The sequence below is a fragment of the Lytechinus pictus genome, chromosome 12 (assembly GCF_037042905.1).
Source record: "Lytechinus pictus isolate F3 Inbred chromosome 12, Lp3.0, whole genome shotgun sequence".
Lineage (NCBI taxonomy): Eukaryota > Metazoa > Echinodermata > Echinoidea > Temnopleuroida > Toxopneustidae > Lytechinus > Lytechinus pictus.
This window is the reverse complement of record NC_087256.1, coordinates 16749586-16773890: the sequence shown is the minus strand read 5'-3', so window position 1 is coordinate 16773890 and position 24305 is coordinate 16749586. Positions and strand designations below refer to the sequence as shown.

Genomic DNA, 24305 nt, shown 5'->3' with positions numbered 1-24305 from the left:
AATTCTGCAGCAAGGACACAAGTGCTACTTTAATATCTTATCATTAAAGTTGTAAAAGGAGATACTTTTAATAGAACCAGAAAGCAGCAGTTCAAAATATATGAAATTCAAATTCAACATTTGTCAATATTTCAGCATTTTTTGTAGAACAGAGAATTCAAATTGTTTGTTCGATTGCCAAGGAAACAGAAAAGCTCTTGGGTCTTATTCACCACTATTGTGCTCCCCCCCATTAATCATATAAGTTTTATCAACATTTGTCTTTCTTTGTCACAGAAGTAATTCTTTCCATTATCTGAGTATTGCTTTCGTGGCCTCTTTCAAGCAATTGCCTTTTTGATGGGCTCTGTTTAAAAGAGCAATTACATACTGCATTTTAGCGCTGAGTGCAGACCCATCGTTTTGATTGTTATGTTTGTAAGCGAACAATGTACAAGGTTACTCATGACAGTTTGTAACTACTAAATCAATACCATTTTGGTTCATTTATTGTGGTTGAAGTTATTGATCCTATGTTTAGCCTTTATAGGTGTTGGCCTTATCATAGTTACAAAAATAATTTATGAGCGGGTTTTTAGAGAGAGTAAATCGATGTCTTACAGACATACAATTTGAGCAGTTAACTAAGATACCTTGTCAACAGTCAGAACGGCGTCTTTCGCACGGGAATCCTGCAAGCAGTCTAATATGACACTGCATCATTTAGAAAACAATGGGAAATACAACCTAGAATGTTTTAATGATCTTGTAAAGATCTTTGTTCTTTACCTCAGTAAGTTGATGAAAATGAATCAGTATATTCCTAGAAAAATTCATAATTAATAGCTTGATCTTTAATTTCTGGTGTTCAACTTACTCTGCTCACAATATCTGATTGGATATTATATGAAATGAATATGAGATGGGACTGAGTTGGGACTGAAGATGATTTTTTTTAGCATCCACCCCCGTCAAAAGGCCCCCAACCCTTCAAGACACTGCTTCAGGACTACGTCTAGCCGGACAGAAGAAAGGCACATGATCAATATAATTGAAGGGAGAGTAAGACAGAGACATCTTCTTTCAAGTATGGATGATAAAACATTCATGTAGTTTCCGTGACAAGATAACAAAGGAATCATTTGAGGGGTTCAAGCGGGGGTCAACCGGCGCTTAATGGAAAAATCGAAAGGGGTAGAACGTGCCGGGAATAGGCTGGGGCTGGTTAAGTGGATGCGGAAACGTGATTTCTTCCGCTCCGATGCAAGGACGAGATGCAGGCAATGGCATCCCAAGCAGAGAGAGAGAGAAACGAAGGATGTTGCCAAGATGTTTTATTCTTCATCCTCCTATTGCACACCTTGGAAAGATTAGGAAGGGAAGAAATGATAATGGACCCTATAGGATCAGTTTAAAGGCCATACTGCACAGCCACCTTCAATACAAACACCTCCTGTTCTCAATTACCCAAAGTGTCTCTTTTTGTTACCCAGAATGCTATGCCTTCACTATATTGAGTCTGATAATATAGTCCTATTAACCAAATCTCTTGACTACTCATTGCAATATTCATAGACCAAATAGGTTGCCAACAAGCAAAGGGCCAAAAATCCACTTCCAAAGATTGATGATTTCAATTAGACTAAGAAGCCATTGTAATTGTTATAGCATAGGTCACACCTAATCTCCAAAAAAATGTTCGCATCAGGACAAATGCTGCGACATGGGAGCCTTTGTTTCTCTTAAGATAACACTCTCACTTTAATACTTTCCAGAGTATCGCAAGCTTGCTACCTTAAACTTTTGAAAATTATGCTTCCATCCTGTTTGTCAACATGTGAGCTGCTTAGTATACTTTGGCAACACTGGATTACTGTTATTTGGTAAAAAACAGGTTTTATCTTTATCCCCAAAACAGGAGAAGATAAAATGAGTTGTTTTTCCTTCAATAGACAACTCCATGCAAATGCAGTAGTATCAAAATGCAAGAGTTAATGTTACACTCCATTAACTCTCCCTGTTTGACATAATGTGACAGATTTCTTTATACTTAACAAGGAGCATTGGTGCTTCATTGTGTCATGGAATTATTAAGTCTTTGGTAATTCTTTGACTACCAAATAAAGCTTGTTGAGCCATAATTAATGGTACTTTTAACCAATGGACAAATTCTATTTTGTTTGAGTAATAAATGACCGCTCCAATTCTGTAGAAGATTGATTCATCCCTCAAATCTGGTGGATGACCAAATTTAACAATAAAGTTTACCTTTCAAATGTACAATTTATTTCTTTAATTTGTTGATTACAGTGCATAATCCTCTTTTGATTTGAATTCAATTGCATCACTCATGTCATATTTGGTATCTAACATCAATTTAATCAAAATAAGTTATAAGAGAGTGTCTTTGAAGAAAAAAAAGCCTTTGAAAATAAACTTTCTCATGGGCATTTTAATTTGTTAATTGCAGTGCATAATCTTCTTTTTATATTGATTAAATTGCATCACTCGTGTCATGTTTGGAATTTAATATCAATTTAAGCAAAATAAAGTTATCAAAGAGTGTCTCTGAAGAAACAAAAACAGCTTTGAAAATAAGCTTTCTCATGGGCATTTGAGGCTGTGAGAGAGAAGAATGGTGAATAATTTTGCATGACCTAGATATCTCATGAAAGGAATTCATGTTATGAAAGGTATTCTTACAGTTTGTTTTTCATTTGAAACACATCAAGACCTTGAAGTCATTTCATTCCTTTTAGGATGTGATTGACATGTCACAGTGCCGAATCAACACCTCATATAAAGCACTTTATTCTTTCCTTTTGAGCTGTCATGTGAAGACTCAAGCTAACTTTCTCGCCTCTCAAGGCAGTGCTTTGCGCCCAGGAATGGTCTTCAAGAATGTTTCAGTTACATCAGTGGACAGATATGGTGTCACAGTATTGAACTTTTGATGACCCATCCACAATAGCATCGTGCGAACAATAACTTATGTTGTGTTGGCGATATGATGATTAAATCTAATTCCCGTTACAATACCGTCCATAATAAATGTACAGGGGTGACAAATATCGCTCATTGATTTCTCAAGTATTCAATTTATCATTCTTTGCCCTCCCTTTAATGATCGCATTTTTTTCTCAATCATAGTTCGAACAATAATAATTATTCTTTACATTGCTCATTTATCACGTCAGAACTGAAGTATCGGTATGCAGCCTTGTCGCTAATAATGTCGAGATGTGTCGCTCACAATAGAATCAGATCTGGGGCTGTAGCTTTTTATTTAGCATAGCGCCGATAATGTGCAATCTGTCTTCTATTGTCATAAATGCCTGCTATTAATGTATTTCCTTAGACCCTTACTGCAAACATAATCTCTGTTTCACCTTGCTACACCCAATTGTATGTCACAATTCAACAAAGAAAGGAAAGAGACTCAAGCGATTTCATAAAAACCTCATTATGACCTGAAGATGTCTCAGACAATGCATCAAATAGTTATACAACAAAAACATTTTCAGATTGTTTGGAGGATTTATTATAAAAGAAACTGAAATCCAATTTATTCATGTTCAAAAAGAAGGCAATCTTTAAAGGTGTTCTTGGAAAATTTCGGATTTACCTCGAGCGTACGCAATCTATCAAACTTGCAATGCTGTCTTTTGTATTTTTCATTTAAATGTTCATGTATAATTCTCCTCTTTCTATTGAAATATAACATGATTGAAGCGTGATCAGAGGATAATGACATCTAAGGTGAATTTGACGTAGATGAAAGAATTAACTATTCAGTTCTGATGACTCATTAAATTAATAGGTGATCACCATGATAAATTGGTCATCTTTGGAGCCAAAATGGAGATTTCTTGCCTCTTGCTGTACATTGAAATAATCGGTATCCATGGCTACGCTGCATGAAGGCAGGGCTTCTCTGCGTCTGTTCCTTTTATCTTTGTTGCAGAAATTGGAGGAATTGGAAAAAAAAGATGCTGTGTTGGATTTCAGTGGTTAACTTGGCTTCGATGTTATGATGTTATGGTGTCTTACAGCTTTGTCTTACACCTCAAACTGAATTGGAATTAACGTCAGGATCACTGGTTCAGTGACTTAAGATTGCATTGAGCAAAAAATAAGATTGATGAGGGTTAGGAGAATAGAAAATAGATCTTTCTTTTAAACTTCTAAACGATGGGGCTGTGTGCTGAACTGTTTCTAATTGCATTTTGCAAATTATGTCCCAGGGCTGTATATGACGTAAGCTACGGGTCATGTCGGGGACAGGTTTTGTCATGGTTCCATGCACAGTAAATGTAAAATGTAAAGGCAGTGATGCAGAGCTGATATGCTGTACTGATGTTTTCAAATTGCTATGTTTGTTTCTCTTTCTGTCAATGATGGTATGAATGAGCAGTTGAAATTAGCAATTTTATAGAGTAATAGAGACATTTCAGTTTATCAGGTGTCCTATAGTTAACCATTTCCTACACCAGAAGGAAGACATACCATGGACCTATTACAAATGCTATTGTAATGACATAGCAAGATTAATAGCTTTGTTTGTACTTTGTAGGTTCATTGTTCTGTCTGACATTAAAACATCTAATTTAGGTTTGTTGTCATGAATATTTTGTTATCAGTGTGTAAATTTGGAAAGATTTGGATTTCAAATAAAACAAATTGAAGAACTACCCCTGTTTGCTCCTAATTGGGGTCAACCAAGGGCCACTTGAGTTTTATAAAGAATTGCATATACCATTTTATGTATGTTTTTCACTCTGTTGGGGAATATAGCCAGTCACTATGTAATGATGATCATGATGGTGATGATGATAAAGTAGCTTATAAAGTGGTAATTTCCACTCTGCAGAGTGCAGAGCAAAGCAGATATAAAATAATTTCTAATCCTCCTGATCACCCGTTTAAAACTTGGGTGAAGAGTGGCAAATATAAATCAATATCCAGTTGAGTCATCACCATGCCCTGTTCGACAATGAGAGTAACTAACACATTGTTTTTTTTTTCTTTCCTATGTAGTCGCCCAGAGACGTCCTTCTTGTGGTTCACCTCCCCCTGGAAGACCCTGAAGTATATCATCTGGCACAACTACAAATGGTACATCCTTGGATTCCTTCTCCTGCTCCTCCTGGTAGCCTTCATCGTCCTCATCATATACAACGTACCAGGAGCTGGGGTCAACAGGCTGTTCGGTAACATATAATAATCCTTGGTTTGAGGACATCCAAAAGCCTCCAAAGACCACTCATAGCTGTAGGGTCAGTACCATTACCAATGGATGGATGTATGGGGGTTGTCAGTCAAGAATGGATCAAGGGCAACCTACCAGATTGGCCACAAGGTATCTAGTCTTGTTGAGCTTGGTTAAAAGCACTTTCAAATAGTTTCAAAGGCAGCTAGCAATGCTAGTTTGGTTTGGTCCTATATGTTCCTTGATTTGATTTGGGGAAGATGGTAGGAGCAAAATAAACCCATGTCTAGAGTTGTATCCTAGATTACTCTTTCATCATATGTAATGGAATTGTCTTCACTTCACAAATCATGTGAAACGTGCTTTAATCTTAATGTCAGGTATTCTTACGAAAGCAATAGAAGAATTCTACAATTCCGAATGTATGCCTTATACCAAATATTTCTCGAACCAACTGTGTCAGTCTGTGCCTGTCATGAATTTGTATTTGCTAATAGTGTTCTGACACTGGGCACCATTTAACATGCCACATTAACGTACTTACTTTTGATTTTATTTTAATCTGTTGATTACACCATAGCTTTATACAGGAATTACAATATATTTGTAGCATGTGGGTTAAAAAGTTATATTATGCATTGAATTGTTTAAAATAATTTATTAATAATGGAATGACACAGGGATGTCTTTTCCCCACTCATATTTTTCAAGGAAAAAAATAAAATCATGAATGAATTCAAATTACTCAAAAGTGCTTATTACAATTTTTATTTACTTAGAAATAAAGGAATGAACGTATTTATATATATTTTGAATAGTAAAATCATGTCATTTCCAATTAAGTCTTGTTAAATTGTGAAATTTATTGGGACTTTGCTTTTGAAAGATATGAATTTGCAGTGTAATTCTTGTAAATTAAATTCAAGAAAAGGGGTTTTGTTAAACAAATGATACTCTTGCGAGTAAACAAATCATGCATTGCAAAATCAGTCTGGCAAAATGTAATGTAAAATAATGATAGCCTAGTGAAAAGAACCAATAAAAATGTATATGCGATGTAGATATGATGTATTATGTTTTTTTATATGTATGTCTTATTCAATTTATGTTTCTCTTATTGTCTTTTCTAAATGTCTTGTAAACTTTTTTATTGTTTTACTTATTCAGTTTATTAATCATGGCATTTACAAGGTAGTCAACAGCTAACATACATTTGTGAAATGGTGTTTGTTGCAATGAGAGAACATTTGTTTATTGATATTATACCATAGTATAGTTTATGAAGTATATTTCAGTGTCTTGTATGTAGAAAAGGTGGCAAAGAGTATATATTTTGTTACATGGGGTAATAATGAATCTTATCACAAGTTCAGCTAAGATTGTCTTGAGATTGTGGCATTTATTTAGGATTTGTTTGAATAATATGAATTATCATAAGGAATTGTATGTATGATTGAATTGATGTGGATGTGTGAAATGATGACCATTCATTATTTTCTTTAAAAGTAATAACACAAAACTTCTTCCAAGAATGATCATGCCTTGATTGAAATATCATGCCTTAAACATTTAGCAAATGAAATGAAACTTAATGAATTTGACAAATATATTTCTATTATAATTATCTATTTGATAGATGGAGACAATATGTGAATATATGAAAGTATGATTATGTAATGTCCAATAAACGTATAACACTTACTACATTGACAGACCAAAAAGGATTAGTTTGAAGAATTTTTCTGTTTAATGTAAGTCTGTCAGGAATGGAACTTAATCTGAATACACATGTTATTATTTAATGTTACAATCACTGATCAATTAAAATGAGAACTACATGTATTTCCAATTTATTTTGTTCATTCTACCAATTTTGAAGATTCATTGAGGAGATGCAATGAATGCTCACTATAAATCTAATTTTCTGCCTTAACGTATTGAATGGGATGAACATGCCGAATTATGATGTAATATTTCCATGCCTTCTGGTTGCTTCATAGTGGTAGTACGGAACGGGTATTTTGACTGTCTCTCTCTCTCTCTTTCTATCATACTTTGTATTTAGATCACTCTTTTTTGCTCAAATTAAATTCCAAGAGTGAAAACAGGTGTCTGATGTCTTTTAATTACTTGATTACATTGTGATAGGAAGAGTTTGGATGGTTGAATGTGTATTTTGAAGGTATGATGAAAAGTTTAAAAATATGAATTACTTTATACAATGATATATTATGACTTTCAAAGAAATGGTTAAAAGAAATAATGTAAAGAAAGTAGAAAAAGGTACATTAATGGGCTTTGCGATATTGTGCGTGTGTGGGGGTGAGGGTGTGTTTATGTGTATGTGGGGATGCTTGCAGTGACCAACTTCTGGAGACATTTTTTTAAATATTTTACCCATCAACCTGGAAAGTCATTACTGCCGGGGACATTCCCATCCCAGGTAACAATGCTAATCAATTCCTCATCTCATTTCAAAGCAATTCATATTGTAAACTCGGGATTCGTAAAAAGTTCCTGTGTGGCCAGTTAAGTCAAGTTGTGTGTGTGTGACACTATTGAATTATTAAACTGAATATTTAGCATAAAAGGTTACCTTTAATTGTAACTACATGTACCTTCATTGTTAAAAAAAAAAACTTTCATGAAAGCAGTACTCAAGAGCCAATCAAGTTTTCTATGGAAATTACTGTTAATATGGCAGTGTTCAAATTATTTCAAAATTTTTTAAACTTAAATTTCATTCAAATATATAACCTATTGTGACTTAAATGTTAAACTTGTTTCTGTGAAACTGTTATGGGAATATCTTAAAAACAAACATTTTATAGTTTTATATCAATACTAATTTATGTACATGAGAGAAGAGCTCAGGATAATTGTTCAGAAAGCTTTTTCTGATAGTCATATGTCTGACACAAATGTCTTTTTGGTGCATATCCTATATTTCTTTGTCATAATTTCTGTTCTCTCTCTCTCCTTGTCTCACTCCTTGTTCTCGCTCTCTCTCTCTCGTCCTCTGCCCCCCCCCCTCTCTATACCATCATCATCCCTTCATTGCTCATTTTACGTTATAATTAGTCACATAATCAACTAATCAAGGAAACAACATGAATAAGAATTGCACACTGACACATTAGTTTTCTCTTACAGCTGTTAATACGCATAAATATTTTACTGAGTAAAAATGATAGAAATATATGGTACATGGATGTCAAACAACTGTCCAAAATATACAGAAGTATATATAATAATGATAATGTTTGATTAGATAATACCACTTACAATAATCATATAGTTGAAGTAATAATAATACCTCTATTTGAAATGAAATCACAAACAGCGATATTAGCCCATGAAGTACAAAACTTAAGGGTTACGCCTATTTTCTTAAAAGTAAAGCTCAATCCCAAATGGTCAACATGATTGTATACTTACAAACAGGTTTTTGAATAGATATATAATAACATTTCACAACAGCAATTTCATATATTTGTTATTTTTTAAGCTGAAAAAAGATTGAATCTTTTTAGTCTAATCTAAATATAACCATAAATAGAAGGAAGAGTTCTCGGGATAATTGGTACTTACAGCAACAAGAATAAATGATTGGATACTATTTGTTTTCTCTTTCTGTATTTTTGTATCCCCCCCCCCTCTCTCTCTCTCTCTTCCACTCTCTTGCTCTATTCGTAACACACTCATTATGGGGCACAAAAATTAGGTTCAAAATAATGAAAAGCTTTAATTCAGTATATTAAAATATTTATCATACCTCTGAACAAAAGTCATCAAAAAGGGTTCTAATTATATCTTCTCTCTAATTCAATCTAGGAAGAAGATAAACACATAAAATTTGACATGATTTGGCACTTGTTTTTCTTGAATTTGATTCCCAACAATCAAGTTGTCATGGAAACAAATTATTTTGCTAACAGCACTAAGCTCTCTCATAAGTTCAAGGTATAACCAAAAATGCACAAAAATATTCAATACTTTTTCAAGAAACACATTCTAATCTTAAATTTTGGCACACTCCTGGTGCATTATTTGAAGGAATACTTTGAATTAAAAAATGTTTGGATATGTTTTAAAGGGGGAAATTAACTTTAAATTTGTAAGGTTGTAAAAGGGAAAAAAGCACACAAACGCATGAAAAATATCCCTGTATCAAAAATATGCAACAGTAAAAACCTCACTACACACTGGTAAAATACTGCTAAGATCATACAAATATTTCAAAACATGAATTGTTCCTCCATCCTGACTCGCTCTCACTTTTTTCTCAATAAATTCTGGTACAAAAGATGGACATCTCAAAGTTACACACCTTGTTTGGAATAAGGTCACTTTTGAATGTCATCTATAAGGGTTGATCCCCACTGCTCTGTAATCTGTGACAATCATATTCTTAATACATACTTGTTGGCAAGCCTGTGCTCGCCCATTGCCCGACTCCCAGGTATGCTCACATTGAAACAAACTACAGAGCCTGTGGGAACGTCTCCTTTATTATGACCCACACACAAGAGGATTTAGTTAGTTACCAATATCCTTTTCATATCTTTCTGATATATGTACACATTTGCATTTTAATGTCGACAATTTAAAATCCAGATTGAACAAGCAAGTTTTCATTGTTTTACTTATTAGAAAGAGGTTGAGGTGTTTTCTGATTACTTAGCATTTAATTTTCCCTTGTGTTCGTGGTTAGTTTTTCAGTGTATTATATGAAAAAATGGCAATGGTGTCAAGGAATATTGTGATGTAAAATGTTGCCAATCAAATGAGCATAAATGAATTGGCTCCTTATTTTGAAATTATATGTGAAGATGAATATTCCAAGGTGTTTGTAAATCATTGAAATCTAAATAATGTTACGCCTAATTGTTTAATAGGTTAAGGATACATTTCTTTTGTTGCGCTGACGCAATACTGCTGTCTGATTTCAGCAACAAGTTATATTTAGTTTGCTATTAATTATTTAATGAATGAATAAAATTGTCAATACTCTTTTTTGGAAATTTGCAAGTAAATAGTTGACATCCATAGTATTTTGTGCACAATGTACATATTGAATGGAAACAGATGATGAAAAGTCATGTCTTAAAAAAAACAAATCAGAAAGCATATTTTCATGCCATGTCACCGACCTCCCTTCTATACAAAATCAATATAGCCACTTACATTACCCGTTTTGTCTGAAAACATTGTTCATCCATTCAAAAAATGTAACAATACATACTTTTCTTTATATAAAAGAATTCTTTTGGCAATACTATACACATATAAATACATAAAAATTTACTTTTACAGTTAAGACAAAAACAAACACTGTAAATGCAATTCTTTCGAGCTATTAAATCAATAAGCTTGAATAAGACCAGCATTTAAACCACAAGGTTTTAAAAATACATTAAATAGCATCAAAACAACACCGTTATCTTTTTGACATTTTTTTGTGATCGTAGGTGATCTATAATTTGATTTGTTCCTCATAAATCATGTTCTTCATAAATTAATCTACATCCTTATCCATTCCAATACTTTATTCTTATCTGCAACTACAAGTCACTTATCACCTGAGAGTACAAGGTGAAATCCATTTTCGCATACCTACCATATCGTGCAACAAAAGTTTTCATTTTCCACTTTCAAACAGAAAAATGCAACTAAACATTTTACAAGTACAGATCCAGATTACATTTCAAATAAAGCTCTATCTCTTTCTTTGTCCGGAAACAAGATACGTACTTAATGAAAAAATAAGCAATAAATAAATACATTACATATCTACCTTTCTGAATAAAACTTAAGCTGCTTTTTCTGCTCATCTTTAAACTCATAAAGAGTCAAGTATTTCTCCAAGTTGGTACAAAATACTGTCACACTACATGTACATGTATGTATGTATGTATAAGTAGAATAATCGCAAACCAACGTTACGACTACCACGCTTCATCAAGTAGAAACAAGATGTTGGCTAAGAAATATCTGCCTATCAAATGAAAATAAGCTTTGGAAAGACATTGAAGACAAGACATGATATTTACAGTGTTGCAAATTGATAAAATATGAATATTAAGGTGCCTTGTCATCACAAAATGCCTGAAATGAATACATAGATAATTGATAACCTATCAGTGAATAGATTCATGACTATGGAATACCGTCAAAAGGCAATATATATATATAAATTATATATATATATGTATATGTGTGTATTCAAATGTATACATATTTATATTTTTGCCTTTACATCTTGTCAACCTCCATACTTTTGATTACTTTCCAAAGCATACACCGAAGATCTTTATTTTCACCATGTCATCAAGAGCCTTCAGCGCGAAACATGTCGATGAATGTAGAATGGTTTGCTGGCATTTGGTTGAAATCAAGGACATATTGGATTGTTTAATCAGTTTCTCATGACCACTGTCTATATGCATTCGTAATGCAAAGCCACAGTGCAAGGTTACAGTTTAAAGGGAACGTGTCGTGTAGAGACAATCAAATCGATCCCTATAACAGAGCGTCATAATTTCTTCATTTCAAACGTGTTCGCTAAGATCAGAGCTTTGTGCGTGTAAATGTCCAGTTCTTCTCAAAATACAATGTCCAATTTTGAATGTCTTCATGCTGCATGACACGTTGCACTTCTCTGATGGACACCATCTCCTGATGGACCCTCATCGTCCTGAGATATCGAAGACTTAGAGTAGCAGACCTCGTTCTCATTTTGATCCACCATAACTTTCCGCGTGAACCGCGTCGGCATACCACCCTTGGGTTTCGGGGACGGCAGCCATGCGAATTTAATCTTCTCTACATTAGGTGTTTCAAAGTCACAGGTGCGCGCCAACTCGATAAGCAAGATGCGTAACGTGAGAAGTGCAAAGTTCTGTCCGATACAGCTGTGGGTGCCATGGCCAAAGACGGGCATGGAGAAGCGACCAGCAACCTTGTCCTCCCTGCGTTCTGGTGAGAATCTATCAGGATCAAATTCGTGGGTGTTGGTGAAGGAATTTGATAAGTGGATGGTCTCCCGGATACTCCAGAATACTGTCCAACCCTTGGGAACTTGCTTGCCCTGCAGAAGAAGAAAACAAAATATTTGATGGAATCAGCAATGGCATACACCCAGTTAATTATACAAACGCTACGAGTGTCAACTGAACAAAAGGCCAGAAACTATCATTATCAGTTAAGATTTGACTAAACAGTATGAGATGCAATGATATCTTTGCTATGACCAAAGACGTTCTGTACTTCCTACATCCTAAGAGATAGAAGAGTTTGATTTGATATCCCTAATACTAATATTTGACATTGCCTCATCCATCTGTATATTGGTATTGTCAGCCCTGAATAAAACTTCAATTACATTATTGTTTTTCTACAGTTGCTCCTCGTATATCTCACTTTCGTTTCTACAGGAAAGGAGGTAAACAACTTCACACCAAAACCCTTTCATATAAAGTCATTTCTAAAGCAACCAATATCTTTGTACCACGAAATAGAGCCAGAGTCACATTATCAACTTTACCCTAGGGTCTACAGAGTGTTATGAGAATTATAGAATTCACTTGGCAACCAGGCAACACTTTCTTGAAAACCCTGGGCAATCCGTTGCTGCTCTTCCCAGACCAACTATATCCCGAAGGCAAATGCCACACCCGTAGCAGCTTACTTACGTCTAACTCAAAGGTCTTGAGTGCAGTCCTGAAGGTAGCACCAATGGGAGGGACCATTCTTAAAGATTCCTTGATAACTTGCATGACATAGTGGCATTGGTTGATCTTGTTAAGGGTTAGAGGGGTGTAGTCGGTCAACAGGCCATACTGGTTCAGCTCTTCCCGAACCTTGGCTAGGACCTCTGGCTTCCTGGCGAGGTGGTACAGCATGGTGCTTGCTGCAGAACTGAGCGACAGCATTCCGCTTATCAAAAACTCAATCTGAAAAAATGGGGAAGAAACACCAAAATTAAGAAATGTCAAAATGTCAAAATGTCAAAAATGAATGACTGGATTACCAACACTGATATAAAGATGTTTATCGATAACCTGAATTGTACTTCTGATCTAGATTCCTTGCCAAGTCAGGGCCAAATTTCACAATGGCCAATATCGGGAACTGTAACCAGTTTGTCAACCATTCTTAATCTCAAATTACTACATAGACAAAACAATGGGATGTATACAGATAACTGGTGTGAAATACTAGCTTTGGTAAGGCCATGAAATTATTGCATATGATACGTGATTAGCCGACTTTGACTTCTATTCAACCTTCCTCAATATTCTTTGCAGCGCACTGAAAATGAAATTCAATAATGATATGAGTAGTGAATGATCTTAATTTTATATGTACAGTAACCCATATTAAAGTGCCTGGTTCTTCATAACAGATTATTTGAAAATTTATTTGAAACCCAGTTATCCTGCAGAGACATTTCAAGAAAAATCTTAACTCATTCTTTATTGGAGTGGGATTGTCCTGTATAAGCATATATGAATGACAGAATGAGGGGTAAATGGGTAATAATGAATGAAAAAGTCCAATTTAAGCCAGTGTGCTTTATTTTATTGAAGGAAGAGGAGCATACCGTTTGGTTCTTGATGGCTTCATACAAGCCTTCCTTGGAAGTATTGCAGTCTGATTTATTGGCTAGGTTGATCAGGATTCGCATGGCATCTTGGGTGTCTTCCTCGGGATCTAGGTTAGCCTTGCGCATCACATTCTCGTCCAGGTTCTGTTTGATGAAGTCACGAGCCTTCAGGGCCTAGATCATCGAAAGGTGAAGAGAGAACAAGAGATTGAAAAGGGAAATAATTCATAGGGTGTTTGTATGTGAAATGGAAGAGAAATACAAAGAGAAAGATAAGGATAGATAGAGGGTAAGAGGGAGAGAGAAAGATAGTAATTTAGAGATAGAGAAAAAGGTCTTTAATGAAATCACATCTGTTCCCGGACCCTTGATATGAGAGATTTCACCAACGTAATCTCAGTGTAGAAGTATTACCAGAAGTAATATTATGGAGACTTGAAAGACTTTGATACATTCTTTTCCTTGCAGGGACCGTGGAACGGTTTTCAAAGTGGGGGGGGGGGGGCTGACCATGCAAGAAATCACAATCATATGGTAATTTTTACGTTTTTGTACATGGTTTTGAAAAAAAGTGGGGGGTCTGAAGCCCCCCCAGCCCCCCGCCTTCGCGGCCCCTGCCTTGGACTTGTATCTTTTCATAATCAGCTTGGGGTTTAAATGTATTCAATTATTTGTATTTGGAACTTGTAAATTATACATGTAGAACAGACATGGAAAAGGGAACCAGAGGGGATTGTGCTATATGTAATCACATGGCACGTGTCATTAAAAAAAATAAACTTGAAGTTCGAAAACAAGAAAGTATAATGAAGTTAGTGTCACTGCTCACCTTTCTAAATGTAGAGAAGGGCAAATCGAAAGGGATTGTCATGATGCCTTTCATGATTTCGTCAAACTTCTGACAGAGCGTTGTCACGTCCTCGTCGGTGTAACGGAAGCCACAGATAACATCAGCAGCAACACGGAATGACAGATGTCTCAAGACATTGCTGGCTAGCACCTCATCAGACTGACACCACTTCTCGATGGCTGTCCTGACGGGTTTCTGTATTCACAAAAAAAGAGTAGAGTATTGTTTGATTATAATGAAGATGACGATCAATAATAAGAATAATTGTATTGCAGGTAGCTTTGCCGAAGACAATTGGTATCCCAGAAATCTGTTCGACTTGTGGAAAGTCAATTTTGCAGATTTACCAACAGACCATTTACGCCAATTTAAAGTATCCCATATGCTCCTATGTTCCCAAGCTGAGCTAGATTACCTATTAAACATATTTAATTGCCAACAGCATCCAAAGAGACCCATCCTGTCATTATCCATCCACCTGGGTTGAGAGCATCAATGTAGCAAAGTCTTCCAAAAAAATATTTTGTTCATCACTTTTCATTTGTAGATATTAATCATTTGATCTCACTGCAAACATGCTTTAATTTTATGACTACTATCAATAATTTTGTTTATGTTACTTAATTTGAATAAAATAAAAATTTGGATTTAATTGTAAAATACCTTTGGGGCCCAATTTCATAAAACATATTATAATAACAAATTTGCAGTTTAAAGCTACTGATATCCATCAATCTGATTGGTTGATAGTGAGTTTGTTATAGAAATGAGGCATTTGTTATTGTAACAAGTCTTTATGAAATGAGATCCTGGAGTGAAAAGGCTTAAACTCATGATGGCCACAGCTGGAAGCCTCAAAAAAATTACAAAGGGAATTACAATAGATTATGCAAATGGTAAGGTGCTTTCAGAGGCTTTCTCTGTTAGTGTCTTTTGTTAGGGATTCTTGAACCCAATTGGAAACTAGCATAATACCCTGGATTGGCCAAATGCCTTTCAAAATCAGCAGACCAGCAACATCTTTTTAAATCAAATCATTGGTTCAACCTAGCCATATGATGATCCAGCCACAACATGATGTTCATACAGCACTGTGACTCAATACATGATAGGTCAGGCAAAATCACCTTTAACGCTCCACCATTACACTAAGGTAATTGTTTTGGTTGCAAATCAACAGATGGTCAATAAAGACAGTCTTATAAGAAGACTTAACCCTACGGAGTACATTTTTTCCACTCTGGACAGCTGTGATGTTGTAGTATAGGCTTACTGGATTCTAAAGTTGGATAACTAATATTTGAATATTATTTGCTTTTTAATTTCAACTTTCGCCAGTACATACTCATCGTAAGGCCTGACTGCTGATGTTTTTTTTATTTCTCTTTAACCACTGTTAGCCGATATCATCTGAGGATATTTTTATATTTTCTTTGATTGCTGGGAACCAAGCTTTTTCCTTTTGGGTTATGCATGTATGGACACTACTTCCACTGGATTTCCACCCTTATTTACAACTATCATCATATCCATGGCAACACAGGGAACAAATTGGACTATTGGACATGGTGAGGGTGAGTTCTGCAATCTCTTTTTTATGATAATATTATTGAGTTTTTATGATTATAAATCTATGGCTTATTTTAATGTTCAAGCGCTGATGAGGAGAACATTTATATTTTGTGGAGGGGGTAACTGACTGGACTCCCGACACCACATATCACTGCACCCCCCTCAAGTTTTCCCCGGAGACAATGCAGACAATACTCTGGCTATGCATACTGTGCATACAAGCTAACTCTGAATTACCTGTATTACATCTGTATAAATGTCTCACGTTGCACATTTGTGACCATATGTCTGCTCTACTTAGATTTGGCGTTATGAGCAGAATGAATCTACTGCACTTTTAATGTACCTACCTGAATCATAGAGACATAACCACTGAGAGCTGAGTGTGAAAAGGCTACATACACCCTTTTCTTCATGAATGCATGTTCCTCGGCCTGTGCCATGGCGAGGGTGTCTTCCCCAAGGATGAGACGGGTTGAAGCTGGCCACTGAATTTAAAAAAAATATATATATATCTAAATATATAAATCATTAATCTTTAGACTAAATATAGGTTGAAATCTATAATTTCTTCATAATACAAATTTCATGGTTGATGAATGTTTTAGCAAGTTTCATTTTTTTTCACTGACAATTTTACTCTCAGCTAATCAGATGCGAAGATTTCAAATACCTAGGAACACTTGTTTGTGAAAAAGGCTTTGCTCGATTTTGTATGTATGACTATATGTATACAGGGAATGTTTTGAACGGGTGAATGTCCTTTGAAAGTTGAAGTTCGTGAAGCTGCCAAGCGGGGGAGAATGCTCAAATACAATTACTCTATCACATAGGAACTGATTGATTGGTCCCGGAAAGTGGGAGCTTGAAAATGATAGGGAAACGTGAGATTTGTGATATCGATAGCACGGTGGAGAGAAAGAGTGGAAGGAATGATGGAGAGGAGACCATGAACGGGGTGTTGCATTTTACTCCATAAACATAAAGGTTGTGATATCAAGATAGGCATAAAAGGAAAGAAAGATGGAGAGACAGCGATGGTGGGAGCAAGAGGTATACAGAGAAGAGGGGATAGAGGGTGGCTATAATTATAGACAAGGAGAAAAAGAGTCGGCGAGGGCGGCAGAAAAATAGAGGGAAAGAGCGGGGGAAAGAGAGGGGGAGAGAGATGGGGTGAGGCGCTTTGTGAGAGAGAGGGAGATATGGGTTAGGGAAATGATTGAGGGTAGAGAAAAATAGAGAAAATTAATCATTGCATGAGAATATAAAGGGGTGACTGGAAAAAGCAGAGTAAAAAGACTAAAGAATGCTAGATTAAACACAAAGACTTTCAAATAGATCGAGATCATTATAAAAAAGGATGCTCTAAAACGGGATAAATTGACCTATACACTGATCCAAGAAAAAAAAACTAAGGAAAGTAAAGAAAGTGAATGAGGGTAATGGGAGATGGAAAATGGAAGAACTGTAGGAGAAAGGAAATAAAAGGGGCGAGAAAGCGAGTTGACAAAAAAAGTAGGTAAATAATTTTAAGAACAGCGACGCACGGTGAGTGAGGTACAAGTTCAGTTCGGAAGAGAAAAGTATGCTTCAGCCAAAAATTTATTAGATGAAAAGTGCAAATGTTATTTCTTATGATCTGTTAAAGGTCAACCAAGTTATTTTCATGCTTTTAACTGCTGCTTTCAATCAAAACTAATGAAGTATATAACTTGATGAATAAGGGGTATTGAAATATAATAATTTGTACAAATTAGGCAGTTTGGCAATGTTTCACGATTTGGATGGAGGGAGTTCTATTTTTCATGAGCCGTTTTCTAAAGAATAATTCTTTAAAGGAAAATCCATGTTACAGTCCTTGCAAAATCATTTGTACTTTTTTCAGGAATTAAAAGAAAGGGACATAATGTATCGTGTTTCTGGGGGTCAACACTTGTTAAGGGGGTGACATGTATAGATAACGCACTTAGAAGACGTGAATAGCGTTGAGAAATAAGTAATTAGAATGTTCAAGGGGTAGCTCCAAAGCTGTGCCGCCACATAGTAAAGCCAAGATTACTCCCTATCTAGACCCTTTCAATCGCTAACAATGTCCTTAACTTCACGACAGGTTTCAGACAAACTTAAATTTCGATCAAACATGAAAGAGGCAGACAGGGAAAATTGTTGATTCATTACGATTAGTTAAAAATATACCCAGTTGTCATCATCATCATTATTATTATTATTATTTCTTGTTATTTGCTATTTTGTGTCATTGGTTTTTCTTTGTAGGAAAAATGATAGGCCCATAATGGACCCGTTCCCGTTTATTTCCTATTTTATATCTTAATAAATTTTCAATGATAAATATTTTTTTAAACTAGTGCCTATATTTGATGGGGTTCAAGAATCCCTATTAAATAGACACTGACAGGATAACAACCTGACAGCAATGAATAAGAGGTGATTACTTTATACGATAATCTACTTTACCTGAAGGCGAAATAAAATATGAAAGCACATTCTCCTATTCTTTTACTCAAGTGGTGCCCTTTCAAAAAGCCAATTACTGTAACTTGTCTGATAATAAAGAAAAATGATTATCAAAACTTCTCCCATTTTCGATGCATACAAAATTACGAACTTCACACTTACCGTTGAAGTCACAATATCATTCTCCCCTTGAAGTATCTTGGCGATATTATCTTTCCCGTAAACTCGAACAGTGGGGTTCAGAAATAGGTGCGTCTTGAAGATTCGTCCAAATTTCGCAAAGTTTTTCTCGTAAAACGACGGTCCCTGAAAAAGCAACAACAAAAAAGAAACAATAAATTAATCAATGTATTGAGAGATATCAATATTTGTCAATATTTGCTCAAATAATGTAAAATCAATTTATCATAAACATTAAAAGGTACTTCTAGCTTAAATAATTCAGTCAGTTTTAATGATAATAACAATATAGATTTATAGAGCGCAGAAACTATTTAAAAAGTATGTGTTCTACTGCACTTTATAGGACTCCTAAAATGCTTGTTATTAATTGAATAGATGTGTTTTGAGTTTAGATTTAAAGTTGTTTAAGGATGGTGCTTTCCTAGGGGTAAGCTATTCCAGAGCTTGGGGGCTACACAAGCAAAAAATGCTCGATCACCTAGCGTTAAAACTAGAGAATCAATTGAACTGCACAAATTGCGACCATGATGACTGATTCTGTAACTAATGTTAGTAAACAATATATAGTATTTCATGTATAGTATAGTTAGGCTAATCGTGAATATTGATTTTTTTTTTCTTTTTTACACACTCGTAATCCTTCCATTGAAACGCACGTGTCAAGATTCTGCGAACTACTTCACACCTCACACTGTCAAAATACCGTTGACAGGCGTTCACACCTATTGAGCAGGATTACAGCGTGGAATTCTGTTGCCTTTCACACCTGCTCTTGGATTATGAAAGAATTCTTTTCCGCCCCGATGCAGTTAGCCTATCCTTCACCACTCTGCCCTGCAAGTTAACCTGCATTTAACCCAGGAATAACCCCTAACTTCAATCGAAACACCTTTCTGGAATGCCTCTGTGTAATATCGAGGAGCGAGAGTGGGGAATGAAGATGACGACTGACGACACGATGACAAAGGGCAAACTGAAGCAAACGAACTTTTCAAAAGTTGAAGCCCTCTCAAATGAGAAAGTGGGTTTATTCCCATACTAAATGCTTTTTTGCTATCAGAGTCATAATGACTTAGTCCTTATGTCATTCAGTTCAATTCATAATAAACTGCGTGGCACCAAGAATTAAAAAACGTGCCCCCTTTCTGCCTTCCTCCTCCCAAACTGATGATTTTATTGCAATGACTCGAAGGTCCATCTTCTGGCAGAGGTTCTAATTATTTCCTTCCCGCCACGGAATTAAGTTATGTCAATCTCGTCACAATATCGATACATGACGTTTGGAAAGTCGGCGAGAAATTAATCTGATACTGCCTTCCTCCTTCGCTGGTTTGCATTTTTGCTCCAAAAACCGCAAATCATTTCCCGCTTTCCCCTTTGATTTTCAAATCGATTCTTCAGGCTTTGCTTATTAGCCTGACTACATCTGACTGCTAAAATGCGAATTACGATGGTTCTCACTTCTTAATGATATTTTAATCAAAAAGCTTATTATTAGCTTTAGTTTAATTTAACTTTAGCTTGTACCTTATTTTAACTAACGTATCCCATACCCATAGTAAGTTCACTTGAAATACATTTACAAATAGGCCTAAGGAAAACACTATTTCGAATATAAGTCAACCATTAAATATCTATTAATCCAGAATTCAGAATATTGAGAAAAAAAAATATTGTCTTACAAAACTGGTATGAAGAAATTTTAAAGAAGTAATTCGCAGAATACCGTATCATCCAAACTAAATTATATCGCGCGAGCGATTTAATCTAACTTCTATGATATTATATATATTCACGCTACAACAACAACTGAATTCATACCAAGAATGATCACAAAATACAAAGCGCCATGATACGTGTAAATTTGACAGCTATATTTTTCTATCTGTCATTTTACAATAAGTTTATAAATAGCAGCAGCATAATAGAAGAGAATGCTGGACGTAATATGCATTTTCATACCCCAGTTGAGCTAAACACACAAACACAACGATGGAATCAGCTATACACCTGTCAAAGAAAATGTATATATGGCATGCACAGGTATTTGCTTTTCTATGAGAAGATAGATCGCAGTGATACACTTTCCTACATTGACCTATTAATAAAGAAAAAAATAATTTCAACAGCAAAGAGATTAGGGTTTCAGTTACATACTGATAGGATTATGCTCCTTTTTATGGATGAATTGCAGGTGTAATATCGGAAAAAGGGGATATCCTCTTTCATCATAATTTTATTCAAAGCAAATAGCTTCTGTTTTTTTAAATGATCATTAGATGATTTATTGAATTAGTAATTTGCGGAGTTTTGCATGAAAGATCAATAATATTTATGCTAGAACATTCAACAATGCAAACTTTTTCCAAAATTGTTTATTAATATTTGTATTTTTCTTCATGACACATAAGATTGTAATTTCGGAAAAGTCAATATTTTGGATTCTGAATGTAAACTCTACATTCCGACAGATTAGTTTAAAACGAAGGATCAGATGAAAATTTAACATTAAATTAATGTTGTTCTGCTTGTCTTGGCCCTGGTTTTGTCCACCCACCCCCCTCTCCCTCTCGCACACTCTTCTCATTAAGCCCAGGGGAAACAAAAGAACATTTAATTGATAAAATGTCAATCAATTCTTAAAGGGGAATCCAACCCAAATAAAAACTTGTTTTTATAAGAAAAAGAAAAATCAGACAAGTTGATAGGTGAAAGTTTGAACAATATTGGACAAACAACAAGAAAATTATGAATTTTTAAATGTTGTAAATATCGGTAATCACTATACCCATGGAGACTTCAAATTGGCTGCATATGGGATGTCATAGTGATGTAAGGCAAGGACTACTCTTCCATGTACTTCAATACATATTATGGCTAAAATGTCATTTTACCCAAAAGTTTTATTTCAAATTATTTTTTTTTTTCATGAGGACATAAAACAATATACTACCTGGGTTATATTTAGATTACTGCCCCAGGGGAATGGGTACTTAGGAGAAAACTACAAATCCCTGATAATAAAGTACATGGCCTATGGGAAAGTTGTCCTTGCCCCTTGTCATAATTTACTTACCTAGTTGCCAATTTGAAATCTACATACTATTAGTGATCTCAATTTTAAAGCAGCTATAACTTTCTTATTGCTTGTCCGATTTCTTTCAAACTTTCACCATTCTGTTTAATTTATTTTTCTCCTTCCCAACACAACATTTTATGGCCAAGGCTGGATTCCCCTTTAAAGCCCGATCAACCGATACTAAAGTGAAAAGAAACACACATGGACCATTAATGTCGGACACAACTAACCGCGGAAACTGGTCTTCATCGTGTGGAAAATACTGAGCCTCAATGACGGGAATGGCACTAATTGAATTGCAGTTTGAGCCAGGGATTAAGGTATTACATTGTATGCAGATTTACTTTGGGGACTTAATGCTTTCATATTTCAATATTAGGTTGTATTGGCAGGTTTTGACGTATATAGTCAACCGCAGAACCACCTTGCAAGAGCCGAGTGCATGAAGGGACAGGACGAGAAAGAGAGAGAGAGAGCGAGAGAGGGTGAGCGCAAAATTTGAGTTAGTAATTAAGGGAGGGTGTGTGGGTGTGTGTGTGCTTACTAGCGAGCGTGTGTGTATGTAGAGAGAGACAGTGGAAGGGGAAGTGGGGAGAGAACGATAAGTCAGCCTATACGAGTGAAAGCAAAAGAGGATGCAATGCGGGGTGTGCATTTTGATGGTATGTTTTGTGTGTGTGCGTGCTCAGAGGGTAAAAGCGAAAAAAAGGGGATGGAGGCAAGGGTTCAGAGGAAAAGATACAGAAATGTGGCGTGGATTTGTGTATTGAAGAAGAAGGGGAAAGAGGTGATGAGGAAGAAGAGAGAGACAGAGAGAAGGAGAGAGGGAGCATAAAAAGGAGGTCGGGGTCATAACTGACAGATTTAATCAAAACGCCAAGGCAGCCTCGCCGCAGATTCCCCAGAACGACATCGAGGTTTCACCACAGGTAAATAGTTATGAGGTGCACTTTGGGGACATATCACTGCAACACGATTTAAATACACCAGGTAATTAGATGAAATAAAAAAGAAAAGAAAGCGAAAGAGATGACTGATTGTTCACTGGATTAGGTTAACAACAATCGAGATGATCATGCCAAAGAGAGAGAGAGAGTTGTGTTAACGCTTGCTTGAGATCTTATCAGCATAGGCGGCCCTGGAAATATTCCAAAATCATCAACAGACATTGCGCGTGAAGTTCAATTACTAAAACTTGTACTCGAGATGGCATGGGGTTCAATGGCAAGGGCGAAACAGGGATCGATAATTGTTTTGGAAAAGGACAGATGTATTCCGACAAGGTAATTATCACCTATAGCTTGTAGATGCCTTATCTTAAAAGGTCCAGGGTCCATATGTCACAATCATTTTGTTATCAAGAGTATGGACGTGATAGTGACAGTCACGACGTATCATAATAGGTTTTTGGGGGATAGTGGTGATAACAATTGATGTTGGTGATGATCAAAATGGGTGTTGCTTCACATCTGCAAGAACTGCCACTTCCCCGACTCCTGAAAGTCTCTCCTGTGGCACGACCAACAAAAAATACTAACCACCCGCATTGGGAACTGGGAATGATTTTATTGTAAATTTGACAAGCAAAAAAAGGGGGGGTTTCACCGCAAACTACAAAATGAAGATCGTTTTAGTCCAAAGAAATTCGACAAGCAAAAAAAAAAGTTTCAACACTAAATGGTAGTAATTTTCAATACATTTCTCCAATATGACACACCTACCAGAATTCCAGGGGGTGCTGCCTGTGGAAAATAATACACGCAGCCCCCTCCCCGGAGGGAATCTTTCCAGGGCCATGATTACCATCCCCTCCAACAACTGTCCCTGGATGATAGCTTTCCCCGGGGATGCTTCCAAGGACTTCTCCTTAGGCCAGAAAGGGACTTTGTCTTGAATTAGTTCTAGAAAAACATTGCGCTCCATGACCATAATCAGTAATCAGGAAACTAAAATAATTAGCCAGAACATTTAGTAAGGTTACATTTAAATCTAATTATTCTACAAAGATGAGCAAGACATCACCTCTTTGGTTACGCCACCTCCTGTATACCACCATGCTTGGCGCCCCGGAGGGGTGACACTATATACCCACTCCCTTCCAAACAATAATCCACTATACTCGAACATACGCCAGTGACATACACATGGTCAAGTTCGTAGGTCAGAGGGATCCCTTTAACTCTGTTGGTATTTCTGACGCCGTTGTCTCCTAGGATCTGCCACCCTTCCGGGGCCAACCCATCTCTCATCACCTATCAAATGCTTCCTGTAATTATTTAACCCCGACCTTTTCATAGAATAAGTTATATAAATGCTGGCCTGGTCTCTTCAGACTCAAGCAACATAATAC

At 35.9% G+C, this 24305-nt stretch overlaps 2 protein-coding genes across 2 annotated transcripts in view; one reads left to right on the top strand and one right to left on the bottom strand.

The window, feature by feature from the left end:
- Positions 1 to 7293, top strand: part of LOC129273610 (myoferlin-like) — a 63282-nt gene extending 55989 nt beyond the window's left edge. Inside the window, exon 13 of the mRNA XM_064107883.1 lies at positions 5017 to 7293. Coding sequence (XP_063963953.1) covers positions 5017 to 5200 — 184 coding nt within the window. The 3' untranslated portion in view covers positions 5201 to 7293. The remainder of the gene's footprint in view (positions 1 to 5016) is intronic.
- Positions 7294 to 7579: 286 nt separating this feature from the next.
- LOC129272478 (cytochrome P450 26A1-like) lies at positions 7580 to 19005 on the bottom strand (the record flags this gene model as incomplete). Its single annotated transcript, XM_054909621.2, has 6 exons — positions 7580 to 12278; positions 12883 to 13143; positions 13794 to 13970; positions 14626 to 14841; positions 16569 to 16706; positions 18856 to 19005. Coding segments are annotated over 6 exons (1398 nt in total), but the record flags the coding sequence as incomplete, so codon positions are not given.
- Between the last annotated feature and the right edge of the window lie 5300 nt (positions 19006 to 24305).